The sequence below is a fragment of the Hydra vulgaris genome, chromosome 14, assembly GCF_038396675.1.
Source record: "Hydra vulgaris chromosome 14, alternate assembly HydraT2T_AEP".
In the NCBI taxonomy this organism is placed as follows: domain Eukaryota; kingdom Metazoa; phylum Cnidaria; class Hydrozoa; order Anthoathecata; family Hydridae; genus Hydra; species Hydra vulgaris.
In genome coordinates, this window is record NC_088933.1 from 16,539,579 (window position 1) to 16,557,583 (window position 18,005).

Sequence of the window (18,005 nt, forward strand, 5' to 3'; positions counted from 1 at the left end):
TTATAAATAAGTTTATAACTACTCAAAGCTGGAAAACCTGGTAGTGGATGAAAGAAACATTTTCATATTTTCATGGTCAGTTCAATAGCAATAAATCTGAACCAGTTACAGTGATGTTTAGCAAGAAAATTCAAGACTTTTTATATCAAAAAAGTACTTAAAAATGTTGGAATTAAAGCATTTCATAAGAAAAATACACTTAAGAGAAGCTTAAATGGTGAAATTAAAGGAACTTGACGCGCAAAGAAGTTGGTTAAAAAAATAGCGGATAAAAGTATATGCATAATTGTAGACGACGAAGCATAATGCAAGGCGGACTTTTCACAACTTCCTGGTGAACAATTTTACTATGAGAACAAAGATAAGTCTACCAATAATCAATTTAAATATATTCAACGAGAAAAATTTGCATTTAAGTTCCTTGTGCGGCAAGTAATTTGTAAATGTGGTACGCAGTCCTTTTGTTTTGTCTCTAATAAGACCTTGACTACCGTCTCTACATCAAAGGACGCCTCCAAAAAGACTTTTTCCATTTATGAAAAAACACAAATACCGGTGTCTCTATTGACCAGATCTTGCTGCTTCTCACTATTCTAAAAAAGTTCTACAGTGGTGCAAAGATAATAATGTGAAAATTGTTCCTAAAGATGCGAATCCTCCAATCCTCCAAATTGTCCTGAAGAGCGCAAGATTGAAGATTTTTGGGTAATAGTTAAAGGAGTTCTTCGCAAGGCAGGTGGAGTAACAAAAATAAAATAAAAAGAAGTTTCAAAAAAAGTGGATTAATGCCACCAATTAGGTGAAAAAGAAAATATCTGCGAAATGATGGCATCAACCCGCTATTAAATTTAATCTCTTGCTAAACAGCCCATCAAGCCCATGAAATTATGTTAAAACCCTAAATCTTCATGCGTCGTTATTACATTTGTTAATATATATTTTTTATTATACATTTGTTATTATATATTTATATTTTAAATATTGTAACAAAATGCTTTAAAATGTAATAAAAAGAGCAACAAAACTTTTCTTTTAAGTTTTATAAAAAAGTAAAAATATTTTTAAATATTATCACAATACATAATGCGGTTTCTGATAATTTCATCTTATAATCTATTTGTGTTTGAAATTTATGACTACCCATGTTTCCACCATTTTAAAAATGAGGGGTTTGTAAATTTTACACGGCCATAACTTTAATGCCTTTATTTTTTAATTATTTTGAAAAAAGGTTCTATCAGGAATAACCGATATACTTCACATAAGAATCATAGACTAGGTATATATTACTTGTATTGTATATCTAATATATGTTATATATATGCTCTATATTACATATATAATACAGGTATTATATATCTAATCTATGTTGCTCATGTGCTTGTTGTCAAAGTATTTCAAGAAAAAGATAATAACGTTATTATTAATTAGTGATTTATATTTTAAGATGAGTATAAGAATAAATGCGACAACTAAGAAGTAAAACTCTGTAAATTTATTATTAAAATTTGAAATTTAATGAAACTTTTACATAATTTAAAATATGTAATATAAATTAATTCTAAACACTAAGTTGTTAATTTCTAAATAATAAAATATATTAAACTTTAAGTATTTTCTCTTTAAAACCCATGGGACATATTTGTGAATTTTATTTTGATTCGACCAGCAGTTTATTACATACAGACACTTTAGTTTGTTGCATTTAACCGTATGCATACCATGGTTATACTAGAAGTAATCGTGTTCATACCTTTTTTATATAAGAAGTAATCGTGTTCATACCTTAGTTATACTAAAAGTAATGATACAAACAGTTTATTTAATACTCAGATTAAACTCAAATTTTTTTTTACCTCTTATTTGATTACCAAATCTCAGAAAAAGAGGTCTGAAGACGACAGCTAACAATAAATTAAACCCAATTTAAGGACAATAAAGATAAAAATGCAATATAGATTAAGCTGTTTGTCAGATCCAATCAGTCACAGCCGAATAGCTGAAGTAACATGTGATATAATCAACTTTCATGACCTTAAATTTAACAAATATGTCACTACAGTCACAGACTGTACATTCATGTTATAAGTACATGAAGAGCATATAAATATGACCTAGAAACAGAAGAACTACCTAGTGATAAAAAGAAGCAGAAGAACTATCTTGTGATAAAAAGAAGCAGAAGAACTAGCTAGTGATAATACAACTCTATACACAGACAACATAGACAAACAGAAAATGTTGAACAGGAGTGAAATATTGAAAAATGCAGATGTTTCAAGTGTACAAATACTAGGAGGCATTGAAAACACCAGCATACAGTAGAATGCTTCATGGTTACACAGAAAAATTTCCATCATTTTGTAAAGGCATATTTCGTAGCGACAAGACTGATAATATAATAACTAAATTCTGTTTCAGTAAGGATTTAATGGTTCCCGGGAAGACTAACGGAATGCAATTAAAATAACGGATGTAGTTAAAATAACGTTTTGCGTAATAAAATCTTCGCGCGTTTAAGCTAAATTCTCTATTACTATTTTAATAACAAAGTAAGGATATCATTTCTTTACAAATTTTCCTGAAAAGGTAAGATCCTAATTCTTATATTTAAGTTAATTTTTTTATATTTCAAAAATGTAAAACCGTACTTCAACTAAATAATCGTCTAAATAATTGTCCCACCCTGTGTGTGTCTATATATATGTATATACAGTATCGAACAAAACGAGTGCAACCAAATAATCCTAATTTAGTTTCTTTATATAAAAGTGCTGCATTTTTTCAATTTAGAGAAATAACTATGTAAATGTAGAGACAAAGTTCTTCAAGTTTTATTCATCACAAAGTTTATTATTTGTACACGAAAATTAATAAATTAATCAAAAGTATTAAAAAAAAGTTGATTTCCTTCTGGACAAAACAAGTGCAACTCGACAAAATGTTGACCAAGCTGTATTTCGCTATCAATATTTCGTGGCGAATCCTTTGTTGTCGATCACAGCCTTGCATCTTTGAGGCATAGATTCGATCAGGTGATCAATGAAACTTTGTGGAATCGCTGCCCAGGCCTTTTGGATTTGTTCAAACAGTTGATCCTTATTACGAACACCTTCACGATTAATTCTGCGCTTGACGATCTCCCACTGGTTCTCGATAGGGTTGAGATCCGGAGATTGAGGCGGCCAATCCATCACCGATAGTTGGTTGTCTTGAAACCACTGCTTGACTACTTTTGCAGTGTGTTTCGGATCGTTGTGCTGAAAAACCCATTTTATTGGCATATTCCATTCAGCATGAGATCTTGAGAACACAACATCTTTCAGGATATTTTTATACATGAAACGGTCCATTATTCCATCGTTTCGATGTATTGGAAATTCTGGTTTTTTTAGTGAAATCAGCGGTTTCTTTGCAGGGCGTCAAGAAAACAATCCGGCTTCAACAGAAAGTCGTCTGATTGTTCGGTCCGATACAGGCAGCTCTAATTGCTTTTGTATCTCGACTGATGATATCCAGGGATCCTTCTTGACGGATCTGACGATCATAGAATCCTCTCTAGAAGTGGTGGAACGCGATCTTTGTTATCTGCTGCCAACTTACACGTAGAACGATATTTGGAACATAGTCTTGATACGGTCCATTTTTTCACGCGATATTTATCACAAATACTTTTTTGTGACATTCCACTTACGTAATGGCCAATAATTTACTTTCTTAGTTCCAATCCAAGACTGTCGGGAGCCATTTTTGCACTTGAAGTCATAAAAATAATAAAAATAAATAATCACGCTTCTCAAGGCTTACTATACTACTACAGCTATTTGCTGTGGTAGTTCGTTTCGTTTTTAAGACATGTAAAATTAGGAACACTTTTTAGCATTATTCGATGTTGGTTGCAAATGTTTTGTCTAATACTGTATGTATGTATGTATGTATGTATGTATGTATGTATGTATGTATGTATGTATGTATGTATGTATGTATGTATATATATATATATATATATATATATATATATAACAAAGCTAAATTCTATAGAAAATTTCTAAACTTTTAGTAAGATCGTTGATCGTATCTTTAATGAAGATAAAGTATAAAAAATAAAATGATTATAGAAGCATTTTTATAAACATTTTTTAGTTAAACTTTTCGTTGTATTTTCATATTCAACATTGTTTCTTAAGATTAAGTACTATGTTGTTGCCGACAAAATCAAAATCAAGATCAAAGAAGTAAATCGAAGAAGATTCAATCGAGTCAAGGAACCAAATTAAACAATGAGTAAACAAAATTAATAGAAGCTTCGACTAAAAATCTTTAGATTAAATATTTTGTTGCATCTTAATATTAAATATTTTATTTATGTTTTTAGACTATTCTATCTCTTGAGTAAAAAAAAAGAAAAAGAAAAAACTCATTGTATTTAATTTCTGAACTCTAAGAATTAATTTATTTAAAAAATGAATTTTGTTTTCTAGTTACAAGCAAGCGTTTTTTATTTATCATTTTTTGCATTCTTTCGCTGAAGTTGCTGTCAGTAGAAATCTTATAAAAATGTCAATAAAAAGAAAAAAAACGCTGTCCTTGATTCGTAGAAAACCTTTGAAAGTCGATTAAAAAAACCCACTAAAAAAATGTTTTAGTCCATAAAAAAAATCAACAAAACAAAAACAACAAGAACAACAAACACGTTATGAGTAAGTTTGTGTAACTCAATAAAATATAAATATCCTTTAATTTATTTTCTCAAAATGCAGCTAAAATAACAAGTTAAAAACGCCTCACTATTTTTTTAAGTATGTTCTTTAACTACCTTCGTTTTTACTAAAAGCAAACCAGTCATCGTCATCTTTGAGTTGTTTAGTCGTTGTGAATTCACCGAAGGGATCTTTTGAATCAAAAAACGGATCATTTTTTTTTGACGTGGAGGAAAAAGGATCTGAGCTTGAAAATATCGAAAAAGGATCATTTTTGTTACTTGAAAATGGATCCGTCGTTGTTGTTTCAACAGATTTAGCATTTGCAGTAGCTGTAGATGAAAAGGGATCTTCCGAGTTAGCAAACGGATCTCCAGAACCAAACGGGTCTGTAGAAAAAGAGTCTGATGTACTTGAAAACTTTATTTTACCAGTTTCTGTAGAAGTGAAACCTGGCGTAGAAGCAGAATTAGAAAATGGATCGTTTGAAATTAATGCATTATTGGAAGATTCGCTAAATTTATTTGATAAATGAATATCAGAATCGTCACCAAACGACGCAAAATTACTTCCTTTGCTTGAAAAATCACTGTCGACTTTGGTCTAAATCAAATGTAAATCTATTTGATTTCGATAACAAAATTTCTTTAAAAAAAAACGATTATTATTTTATACGAAAATTTTGAATCTTTTATTTCTAATGCAGTAAAATCTTTTATTTTTAATGCAGCAAAATTAAGATAATGGACTACTTTGATTACTGAGAAAATTATTCGGTTTTACATAAAATTATTTAAAAACCATGACTTGAAAATGGATTTTGATTCAGTATTAGATTGGACTATGAACTATTTAAAAACTAGACCTGAATATGAAGGTTATCAAACATTAAGCCTGGCATCAGTTTATATTTACTTTGTTGTGCAGATCTCTTAACGTCAATCGATGTAAGCATCGATGTAAACGTCAATCGATGTAAACATCGATTGATATGTATGGTTTGGCGTAATGAGGTTAAATTCAAATATCCATACATATCAGCAATTACTTTTTTTATTGCACCCTTATATCCCCTAGCGATCATATCGACATTTAGACATTACGAGAGGATAAATAGGTATGAGGCTTGATGAACCATGTAGACATTACGAGAGGTATGGGGCTTGATGAAATGTTTCAGTCTGAGTTATACAACAACAACGACAACAAAATAAAAAGATAAAACAAAAAAAAAGATCTTGTCTTTAAAAACTTACAATACTAAAGTAGAAATTTTACTGAAACTGAAATTTTAGAAATGTTATTTATTACTATTCTATTTACAAAAATCATTTAATATGAAAACAATACAAAACTTATTAAATATAACAAAAACACAAAATTTATACAATAATTTTGTTTTTATTGAAAGCTATTGTTGTATGCATTTTTTTAAACAACAACAACAACAACAAAATCGCTATAAACTACCTTAAGTTTGCTATTTGATGCAAATCCCCCACTTTCAAATGGATCTATTGATAAAAAAGGGTCACCTTTCATACTACCTAAAAAAATATTTTTATAGGTAAATAACAAACACATACAGTCTCTGATTAAATTATTATCCTATTTTAATAATTTTATGTCTTTATAATATTAAAACCTTTTTTTTTTAATACAGATAAATTTTATATTTATAAAAAATTAAACATTTTTTTAAATATTAAGTACACAAAGCAATAATAAAAATGTGTTTATTGATTTGTTTTAATATTTGTAAATTTATAATACTAGGTTTAATAATTTTTAGATTTAATAATTAAAAATCTAATTATATATATTTTTTGAAATTGTATAAAATGCAAAATAATATTTATTTTTAATAATATACTTTTTCAATCAATTATTTGTGACCTTTTCTATGGAGATTTCTTCTAACACTCCTATGGAGTTTAAAGTTGGGTAATTTTTTGGACAATACAAAAGTGGAACTTTTTAAGAAGTTAATAATTGGATTTTGCAGTGTGGCCAGTGTGCTAATGTGGCTAGAAAGTGACCGGGGCCCTGTCACTGTCCCGGCTAAAATAAGACTTTTTTCAAACATGGCCCCAGGCCCTGCAAAATATAAGATTTAGCAGGGATTTATAGCCAAGGCTAGAAAAAAAAATAACTTTATATATTATAATATTACGCTTACATTTACTATTTATTAAATACTGGCATATATTTATATATTTTCAAACTCTAATTTACTTCCAACAAAATTACAAGTAAACACTATTAAGTTATGAGTTACTTTAAAATAGAGAATAAGCAAAATACTAGGAAATGGTTAACTGAAAACATAAAAAGTTGTAGGTTGTATATAAAAGTTGTAGGTTGTATATAAAAGTTGTAGGTTGTATATAAAAGCTGTAGGTTGTATATAAAAGTTGTAGGTTGTATATAAAAGTTGTAGGTTGTAAATAAAGAAAAACATAAAGATGGCTAAGAGTTATAAAGTTTTTTTGATGTGCAAGGAAAAAAACTGGATTAATAAAAGTCTTTATAGCATGAAGGGACAGATACAGTAAAAGGATGTTGAATAAGAAGCAAAGAAGTTTTGGTGTATCGTAATAGAGATTCATTATTCATTAATTCATTTGAACATTGACCTTTATGATATTTGTAGAAAAAAGAAAGAAATGCAACCTTACGACAATGGGAGAATGATTCAAGCTTGGCAGATAAAGCAAGTCTAATTACATTTACAATGGGCTTTTAGACTTTGTCTGAGAGTAAGAGGGTTGTTATTCATCAATATAGGAATGCCAACACTATTGGAATTTTTTTTTGCAGTAAATAAATGAGCTTTGTTGTCTAACAAAAATTGTGTATTTTAAGTCCAGAATATACATCTATAAACCACTGCAAGCCTCAGGCTTTTACAGAAAAGAGATCAGATTAAAAATCAGCTGCTTGTTCTAAGCAATCAAAAAGTGAAGATTTTTTGTCAAGACAAGTTTATAAAGTTGAGTTGTCAGCAAAAAGAGTCACTTTAGATGGCAAATTTTTATAAAGGTCGCTATTGTAGATAAGAAATAATACAGAAGCAAAGATAGAACTTTGTAATACCCTTAAAGTTACTTGAAATAAAAAAAAGTGTAGGGCTTCAAGAAAAACTCTAATACTGCAGTTAGAAAGAAATAATTTAATCTCAAAACCTTTATATAAAGAATCTAATAACAGAGTGAAGACTAATCATAGGATAGTTGGGGAGGTCAAAGTATTTTCTTGAGTTTTGAAAAATTAGAACCGCTTAATTAGCACTTTTTAAAAGTTAGCAAAAATTGAAGGGAGTTCTGGAGAACATTTTTTTAAGACTGATGAAAATCTTGTCCGAAGCTCAAACAGTAGAAGTGTTTAATTGAGAATTAACATTAGCATTGGAAGCCAGAGTGATTAATCTGTTTAACTGTAAGGAAGAGTATGGCATTATATTCAAGAGTCAAATTAAAGTAAGATTTCTAGCAAATAACTCAAACCCATGAATTAAAAATAAAATGTTAGACTTACTTTAGTTAAAAACATTGTTGAAGACTAACCAAAAGTCTCTAGAACTTAATATCTGATATAAGATACAAGATTTAGTAAACTGAGAATATCACAGGTTAACATCAGACAGAACCTTTTTACATTGGCTTCTTGGAATAATAAAAGGACATTTGTTCTTAAGAGAGATGTTCTTGTAAAAAAGATGAAAAAAATAATTGTTTTTTAAAAAATGATTATGATTTAATAAAGCTCAAGATGGTGAAATATATGGAGTAGAATGACTTTAAATTGAAAAGTAGGAATAAAAGCTTCCAAACTTTTTTGTCCAGAAGGAATAAGCTTCCGAGATGCACTTTATGCATACATATTATGGATATAAACATATATGCTTGCTATTTATTTAGATGCTGGCATACAATATCCTTTCATTTTTATATAACGTATTTAGTATTTATATGGTGTAATACTTGCCAGAAGAGAAGATGATCAGATGATGATCAGGATCAAGATGATGATCATGATGATGATAATCATGATGATGATCAGGGACAAACCCTGACCTGTTTTAGTAAGCGCCCAAAAATTATTTTCTATTTTTTAATTTTTCTTTTGCTTTTTATTAAAAATAGAAAAAAAAAATTTAAGTTTTAAACGCAGTAGTATATAAATAATTTTCAGTTTATTATAGATATTTTATTTTTTCTTTTGGTCAATAAAATGAATTAAAAAGAAATAGCTTTTTTACGTTCATACTTGACATAACTGTTCTTCGGTTACTAACTGAACATTAGTTTTATAAAATTGAAAGTTGTTGAGAAACTTAATTTTAAAACTTGTTGCAAAATTTGCTTTTTTGAAAGATAAAATGATTTTAAATATCTATTCAAAGTAAAGTTAACTTTTGTTTTTTGGCAACTAAAAGTAAACTTTCTCTTTTCTACAATTACTATAATAGGCACTGCTCTAAAGAGCTAGCATCTCTTGTGCCATCTACTAAAATTCATTCTCGCTTTACTTGTCGTTCAATTAAGTCTCATCCTTTTTCTGCGATTGTTCATAAGTGCTCCAAAAACTCCTCTTTGTCTAGTTTTTTTCCTCTAACAACAGTTCTTTGGAATTCACTTCCTTCATCTTGCTTTTCTGATTCATATAATTTGCAATCCTTTAAGTTGTCTGTCAATTGTTATCTTGCTCTACAATCTTCATCTTTTCTCTTCCAGTAACTTCCAACTTTATTTAGTGGTTGCTTGCAGCCTTGTTGGAAGAGAAGATATTTATGAAAAAAACAAAAATAAATAACAAAAAAAACAAACTGCTTTTGATAATAAATGAACAAAAGTAAAGTCTTAACAACTATTGCACTTATCTTAGGATAAAACTAAATAAGATAAACACAAATGATTAAAATGATAATTGAAAAAATGATGATTAAAAATCATTTTCGTGGCACCGAATTTTAAATAGGGGAGGGGGAGAAGAGAGGTGGGGTGGGGGTGGGGGTGAAGACTTTAAAATATTGCCGGAAAAAAAGCAGTATCTCCAAATAAACTCTGGGTTCTTCACTGATTATGATGATGATGATGGTAATGATGGTAATGATGATTATGATAATGATGATGATGATAATGATGATGGTAATGATGATTATGATGATCATGTTGATTATAATGATGTCTATATATGCATATATATACAAAATATAAATGAATTTTGAATAAAAAAAGTATACTTTAGGATGTATAAATGTATAGGGATCCCGGCCACAAACCCGGCCCTGGCTATATTTTATCAAACCTGGCCCAGGTCAAATATCAACCCTGGTTGCTTACTAAATGTGGGTAGTGCGATCAGTGGCAGGCTCTATCTTGCATAAATATGCCCTTCTCCTTATTTGAGAACCACTCGTTCAATTAAGGTAAAAGACGAGTTTTGATGAACTTTTTGTTATGATTTTGTTTCATTGCTCTATCGTCAATGTACAGTCAAACAAGACCTTTCCATGAAACAAACATGACTTTAAAAGGATGCTTGATTGTCTGGATTACACAATTTTTGAGGTAGATTCATTGCCAAACATACCTTGAGAAAACAGAAAAAATATCACAAAACAAGAAGACTAAAATATAAGGAAAAAAGTGTTGTGATGTAATTGGTATAACAAACAAAATTTCTTTATGAATGTAAAACAATTTTTTTTTAATGATATTTTTTTAAATTATTTGTATGAAACAATTTGTTCTATAAAACAAGTAATGTTCTTATTCCTTAATCGTTAATTAATGTAATTATTCCTTAATACCTTAACAAAGAATAATATAAAAACTTCATTTTATTAAGAATATTTTACAAAACATCTTAGAAAAATCACAAGCTTTTTTTTATTATATGCATACATACTCTGACATTTTATTTCAAATTTATTACCAAACATCTAATGTAAACACCCAATCAAAGTTACATTTAATAAACAACTGGAGCTCATATTTGAGCAGCACCAGATCTATTGCCAGGGCAGCATAAATATCAATAGGTAAATTATACATATTTAACAATAATACAAAATTATTTTACATTTAATTTAAATTCACATAAGAATATATATATATATATATATATATATATATATATATATATATATATATATATATATATATATATATATATATATATATATATGTAAAGAAACTTGATGAAAAATTTTTTTCATCGTTCCTCAACCAGTATGGTAAGTTGCTCTTTGATATCCCGGTTTTAAAGTGACCTTTCACTTGGGGGTGCAACTTTTTTTAGTGAGCTTTAGTTAAACAACTATTAATTAAAAAAGAAAGTAAGGAAAGCTTTTTTAACTCAAAGTTTGTATCATGGAAACAAATGTCATGATGCAAACTTTAATGGGCTTAGTTACTGTTTAATGCACTTAGTTACAATTTTTATAACAAATGTAATTGGCTAAAATAGAATCTGCTAACGTATAATTGGCTATATATGAAGTCTAAAATAATGCCCTTAGTTATAGCGACTACAATTTGTTCTCTTGGACAGTTTATTGACATCAAGTTTAACTGTTTTAACCTGAACAAATCAGGTAATGCGCTTAGTTACTGTTTAATGTGCTTAGTTACAATTGTTAATTATTCTCCTGCTTCTTTAACTAAACAATGATCTTTAAATTTTTAAAATTTAATACATTTGGATTAGGATTTTTGTTATATTTGATGCAGGTAATCTGCGGTGTTTGAACTAGACTGAATAATCAAAGCCCACAGAGAAATATGAAACATTTCTATTGAAAAAACTTTTTATATAAAGGAGGATAAGTAATTAAAACAAAGAAAAACAAAGACATTTATTTTTAAATAATACAGATTTATTTTAAGAAGAAAAAGCTTATACACAACCATATAAATAAAAAAAAGATAAATATATAGAATAAAATAAAAATAAAAAAATTTAACAAAAATGACAAAAAACAAAAGACTAAAATGTAAACAATAATAAAAATTATTATATTCTAATAGAAAACCACAAAATACTCAATTATACTACCAATGTGATATTAGCTGTTAGATATTAATTATAAACTCTTTATATGAACTTAATTATAAACACAACAAGTTGCTAAAATTGGTACTTATTGGATATATAAACTCAAGCCGATAAGATATAAAATATTTATAAAACTATGAAAACAACAAAACCATACAAAGTTTAACGCAACCATAGATACCTAGATCAAATGTTGCTCACCAATAAAAAAAACAGGTATTTAATAACAATGACAAAAACAGTAAACAAAACTACTACAACATCAAATATCAAAAACTAAGTTGGATGGGGAAAAAAAATTATATATGTATAAAAAATGACAACCTAAAAACTAACATTTTTACATATATATGCACATATACATACATATACATACATACACACATATACACATACATATACATACATACACACATACATATATATACATATATACATACATATACATACATACACACACATACCAATGGTTGTTGAAGTAAGTATTGAATGTTTCAGTACAATAGAGTCAAGTACAAGAAATCAGCATAAAAAAATTCTATCCTCGAACCATATCTAGCTAACCCAGCCATACTTAAAATTACCTATGATGGATTTAACAACTTTCGATAGAATTTATATTATTTGAATATGTTTATGTTTGTATACATATATCTTTTAAAAAATATATGGCTTATCATTTTAGTTTATGAGGTTTATAAAATTAATAAACGTAATAATATTCCAGATTATAATTTTTAAGGAGAATTAAACCAGATCTTTCAGCATTTTTTGGTCAAAAAAGTTTTCCACTTTCACCATTTCTATAAGCTTTACAAGATTTATATACAGGGAGTTATATAGATCATGATTCCAAATTTTTTAAATATATTAAAATTACAATGTGTGTCTTTCTTTTGCTTAATTTACAGCTAATGTGGTTCAACCAAAAAATCATGCACCACCATGTTTTAGAATATGTGATCAAGTTTTTTATTGTTTAGGTAATCTTAGGCCAGATCAAGATATTCCCCCAACATATTATCAATTGTATACCTATGACCCACTTGCAGCAGTAAATTTTAGAATGCAACAATGCGGTAATTATCTTTGCCTACGTGATTTAATATTTCATTTGCAAACTATAGTTAATGAAGTGAACCCATTTGCTCTTGCATTCAAAAACATGGCTGAAGTAGAAGATGAAGAAATTTAACAAGCCGCTATAGAAAGTTGCTTAGTTTCAGTTGTAAATATGTCTTTACTTGAAGAGCAGTATAAACATTGTTAAAATCTACCTTCACATAATGAAGTTGCAGTTGTATTCATTGGTGAAGATGGTGCTCCACCTGTTTCCAAGAAAGCTGTTTACCCAAATGATCATCCTCTAAAAATTATATTGAGTATGTCAGCCAACTTAGATTTTATGGTTTATTCACTTTTTCTTCCAAGAGGTGATGCTGGTTGGCATAATCAACTGGTGCACAACCCTGAAGATACAACATTGGTTAGAAACAATGTTACGTTATCTCAGTTATGCAATTATAGACTTTCAGTAAGACAAAACCTCTGTTCAATATTTTATGGCAAAAAAACTATTTCAGCATCATGCTGTTGATGCATGTCAAAAGTGTGGTTTGCCACATGTTTATATTTTACTTCATTTTGCAAATGAAAATAAGCTGCATTATAAATGAAAATAAGCTGCATTATGCAATGGCACTCAAATGAAAGTCTCTTCAAAGTTTGAAATGGCACTCAAATGAAAGTCTCTTCAAAACAATTGTATTGATGCAGAGGTTTTGACAGATGTTTTTGGTAGTAAACGGGTCTTTGTTCCTAAGAGTGAAATAATATTTTTCCAAAAATTCCACATAAAATTCTAAAAGTTGAAAAAAAAAGCATAACCTTTGAACGATTTAAATGTTATACAAAAACGTTTTATTTGCAAATACACTTAATTTACAAACAATTATTGTTTTACTATTAAACACCAAATTAAAAAAAAAAAATTAAAAAAAAAAAAAAAATTATTTTACTTTGCCTGCTGTTATAGCTGATTTTAATTAGTTATTAGTGTCATAATCAATAGCCAATCCTGTAGAGCTAGGTCGTGAAACTAGCCAAGCAAGTGTTGTGACTTGCAGTGTGTGTAGAGCTGGACTATTTCTAGGTGGCTATTTTTTATAACTAAAATTCTATTTAAAAAAATTTTTTTTTTAAATGTTGAAGAGCAATTACCTCCCTTGCCAGCTAAGCGGTGTACTTAGCAGAGGTGCAACAGCAGGTGGATAGCAGGACAGAGATGTTACTGTTGTATATCTAGACTCTGTTGTCTAGCCTTTCATGATTATATAGAAAACACAAATATGTTAATATTTAGTGTAATGTAATGTGATTATACAGATATATTATTTAATGTATGCTATTTGCTTTTGCTCTGCGCAATTATCGTGATGTACTTTGGTGTAATGTTTTGTGTTAATAGACAGCTTGGCTTACCTTTCCATTAGTGTCTATTATTAAAAATGATTATAGATAGTTTCATTAATCTGCCTAAATGCTTTTAATCTAATTGTTAAAAGCCAAGATAACATTTGATATTACTATAATCCAATTGCTTAAATCTCAAATTCTTTTTTTTATTTTATAGTGTTATTAATAATTTTGCTCTTTGAATGAGATATTATAGTTGGTTTTTCATTAAAGAAACTGATATCAAAATCGATCCCATTAACCATGAGCGAGATATTGTCTCGTTCTCGTTTCTCGTGAGAAATGGGACTTCTCGTGAGAAACGAGAAATAGAAAATTCTCGCAAGAAGTAGAACGAGACTTAAATATTATATTATTTTCCAAACCAAAAATTATTATAATTTACAAGATGCTTAATAATTTGTTTTTTTAATTAATTAATATTTTGACTCCGTGATTTTAATAAATCTAATTAAAAATTTAAATTGTTTTTGACAAAAACAAATTGAATTTTTAATTAGATTTTTTAATTGGATTTAAAAAAAAATCTAATTAAAAAATTTTAATTAGATTTTAAATATTTTAAATTAGATTTTAAATACAAAAACTTTTTGTATAAAATGGTGCACTTTTGACTTAATTTCATTAGTTTACCAGTGGAATTCAACTTGACACATATAGTTCATATTGAAAAGAAATATTCTTGCCTCATTTCAACAATCAAAAATGTCACCAAGAAAAAACAAAATCTGGAGATATTTTCAAAAACAAGTGACGGTGCTGAATGCAAGGCGTGCAAAATGTCTTTGAAAACAAAAGATGGAAACACAAGCGAACTTCGTCACCTTGAAAAAAAACACAGCCAAGATTACGTTGAGTATTCTGAAAAAACTGACGACTCTTTTCTTCCTCCTCCTAAGAAGAAACAACGAACCATGGTCGAAATGCTTGAAACAAAGTTTAAATATGACAAAGACAATTCCATTCAAAAACAGTTTAACTCTGCAATGCTGGATTATTTTTGCATTGATCTGGCATCCTTTTCAGCAGTCGAAGGAAGAGGTTTCAAGAAACTGAGCCTTCATCACAGAACAACATATTCAAGAAAGCTTTCAATTCGGTCAAGAGAAGTTCAAGCTGGAATGAAGAGCATAATGACGGAGATTACGCCAAATCTAAAAAGTGCTGCATTTACTTCTGACCTTTGGACTTCTAGAGCTCAGGACAGCTACATCTCTTGGACTTTTCATGCTATTGACGAAAATTGGAGACTACATCACTGGAAACCCCATGTCCAATAGTTCCCAGGCAGACACACAGGTATCTTAATTGAAGGAAACCTGGATTCTTTCTTAGAAGAACAAAATTTGCCTGCTGATTTGCCAATGTACTGCGTGAACAACCAGGCAAGAAACATGAAACTTGCAGTCAAATTGTCAAAGCGCCTTGACCAATACTTGTGCAACAATCATATTTTGCAATGTGCAGTTCGAGACTCATTTGGAATGACTGCTGGAATGGATGATGCGTTGCAAACATGCAAAGATTTGGCTTCTTTAACTCACCAGCGCTCAACTTATTTCTCCACGCAGCGGCCTTGTTTGTCAAGGTTTGTGTTTCGGAGTTATAGAGTTGGGAGAGGGTTATAACCACAAGTAGCTTCCTCATCTGTAGTGGTCTTCTTGGCCTTGGGGAGGTGAATTAAAAAATAAAACAATAAAAAAATCTAAAGAGTGCAATTATCAGCTTATGTGCAAATGAAGATATTTTTTCTTCAAAGACCATCAGTGCATCACAGTGGAAATCAATCGAGGAAGCAGTAGAAATTTTGGCACCACTTAAAGAAGCTACAGAAACGTGGTCCGCTGAGTCTATTCCAACAATTAACACTGTCGCCGATTCTCTTTATTTAATCCATGACAAAACTGATCAATTTATTGAGACAGATGGAAAAAATGGCTACGGTGTCTTGTATGCAAAAAACTTGAAAAGCTGCATTGAGAAAAGATTTCCTCTTTGTCACACTGGAAACTTATTGAGTGCTGCAGCAAACTACTTAAATCCTGCTTTAAAGGGACTTCACTTGAAGCTCTTCAAAAAACTTCAAACAACAAAAGAATGATTAGCCTCACAGGTTAAGGATAATGTTGAGTGCCAACCTGTTGCCAGAGTCCTTTCAGCAGATTTGTCCCCTAATTCAAAACTGAAGCACAAGTTAAACGTCAGACTTGAAACACAAGAGCCAACATCTGAACTGAATCCTATTTTGAGCAAAATGTGCCAGTATGAATATCTCCCTGATGCAAAAAAAGACTTTCTGATTCTTGATTGGTGGAAATTGCATTCAAATATATTGCCAGAACTCTCTCCATTAGCTAGACAAATTTTAGCTATTCCAGCAAGTTCAACTAAACCAGAGAGAGTTTTTAGCTCAGGTGGAAATGTCGTCCGATTATCCAGACTTACACTCAGAAAAAGTAGAACAAATCATCTTAATCAGAGAAAACATTGTCTTGTTGGAAAAGTTGCGCAAAAAAATTCTGAATTAATATTTGAAATCGTTCTCGGTCTCACGAGAAGTACTAACTTCTCGTCTCTGTTTGAAAAAACCTAGTCTCGCTCATGGTTAGATCCCATTGCCAAAATATTTTCATAATAAAGTAACTTTTTTAAATCAGTAATGAATATTTTTAATTATTATATTATGATTTTCTTTAAAATAGGCTGTGTTAGGCTTTAGTTCTGTAGATGGCAGCTGTTATAACTGAATTTGAGAAGTATGTTCATTAGAAAAGTTTTTCTGTTTTTAACATTAATTGTTTTCCAAGAAAATTGACAAATGTGTTTTTTTTTTTGTTATACTAAATATTTGACTAAATGATTTATATATTTTAAATAAACTTATTTTAAAGATATTTAAGACTTTCTGTTTTGTTAAAAGTTTTTCTTAAACTAAAGTTTAAATATATATTTTTTGATATATATCTGTTTTCTAACCTTTTCAGCCCGTTACCTATACAAAAATTTTTATTACAAAAATTTAGGAAAATTCTAATTAAAACTAATAATTTTAATGCAAAATTAAACAAAGGCAAAATATATTCTGGGTACTTTTTGCATTAGTAAAATATTACTTGGATGAATGATGAATTAAAATATGGTTAGCATACATTTACAGCTCTAAGGTTTTTATATATATTGACTTTGTTATGCTATATGCATAAATTGCTCGAGCAACATAAAAGGAAACGTTAAATTAGATCTCTATTGAAGCAAAGATCATTACTTTCTACCATTTTCTGCAACCTATTCAAAACAAGTAGAAAATATGTGGGAGGTGTGAATCAGATCTATCATGACCCATTTTACGAGTCCGGACTTTCTAGTAAAATATGAATACTTCTACACACATTGATTTCACCAAGAACCACTTCATATGATATGTTATGTCGTTTCTTCCAACAGTCTAACCAACAAGAAGTTGATTTCAAAAATCTTCAGCATTTTTTTATCTTCATTTATTCTCTTGCCAAATTTCAGTTTTGTCTTGAGTTCAATAGAATATGTTTTGAGTTCAATAGTTTTTGCTTTGAGAATTAAAGCATCTCTGCTAAAAACATAGTGGAAATTGGAAATTTGTCAAGTGCTTTGAAGTTTGAAAAAGGTTTGAAATTATTATAACATTATATAAGAATAAAAACACAAAGTTATAGTACATTGAAACAATTTTTTGATTTAAGTAAAGAAGATCAAAGGATAAGCTAATAAATACTTCAAGTGCATTGTATT

The 18,005-nt window shown here is 29.2% G+C and overlaps 1 protein-coding gene across 3 annotated transcripts in view; it reads right to left on the bottom strand.

The window, feature by feature from the left end:
• Window positions 1–4,425: 4,425 nt before the first annotated feature.
• Window positions 4,426–18,005, bottom strand: part of LOC100213009 (epidermal growth factor receptor substrate 15-like 1) — a 64,216-nt gene continuing 50,636 nt past the window's right edge. For 2 of the 3 annotated variants that reach the window (XM_065817488.1, XM_065817489.1), the window contains 2 exons: window positions 6,171–6,247; window positions 4,426–5,303 (listed from right to left, as the gene is read on the bottom strand). In XM_065817488.1, the coding sequence (XP_065673560.1) occupies window positions 4,809–5,303; window positions 6,171–6,247 (572 nt within the window). In that variant the 3' untranslated portion in view covers window positions 4,426–4,808. The remainder of the gene's footprint in view (window positions 5,304–6,170; window positions 6,248–18,005) is intronic. The other variant, XM_065817490.1, reaches the window with a different exon arrangement.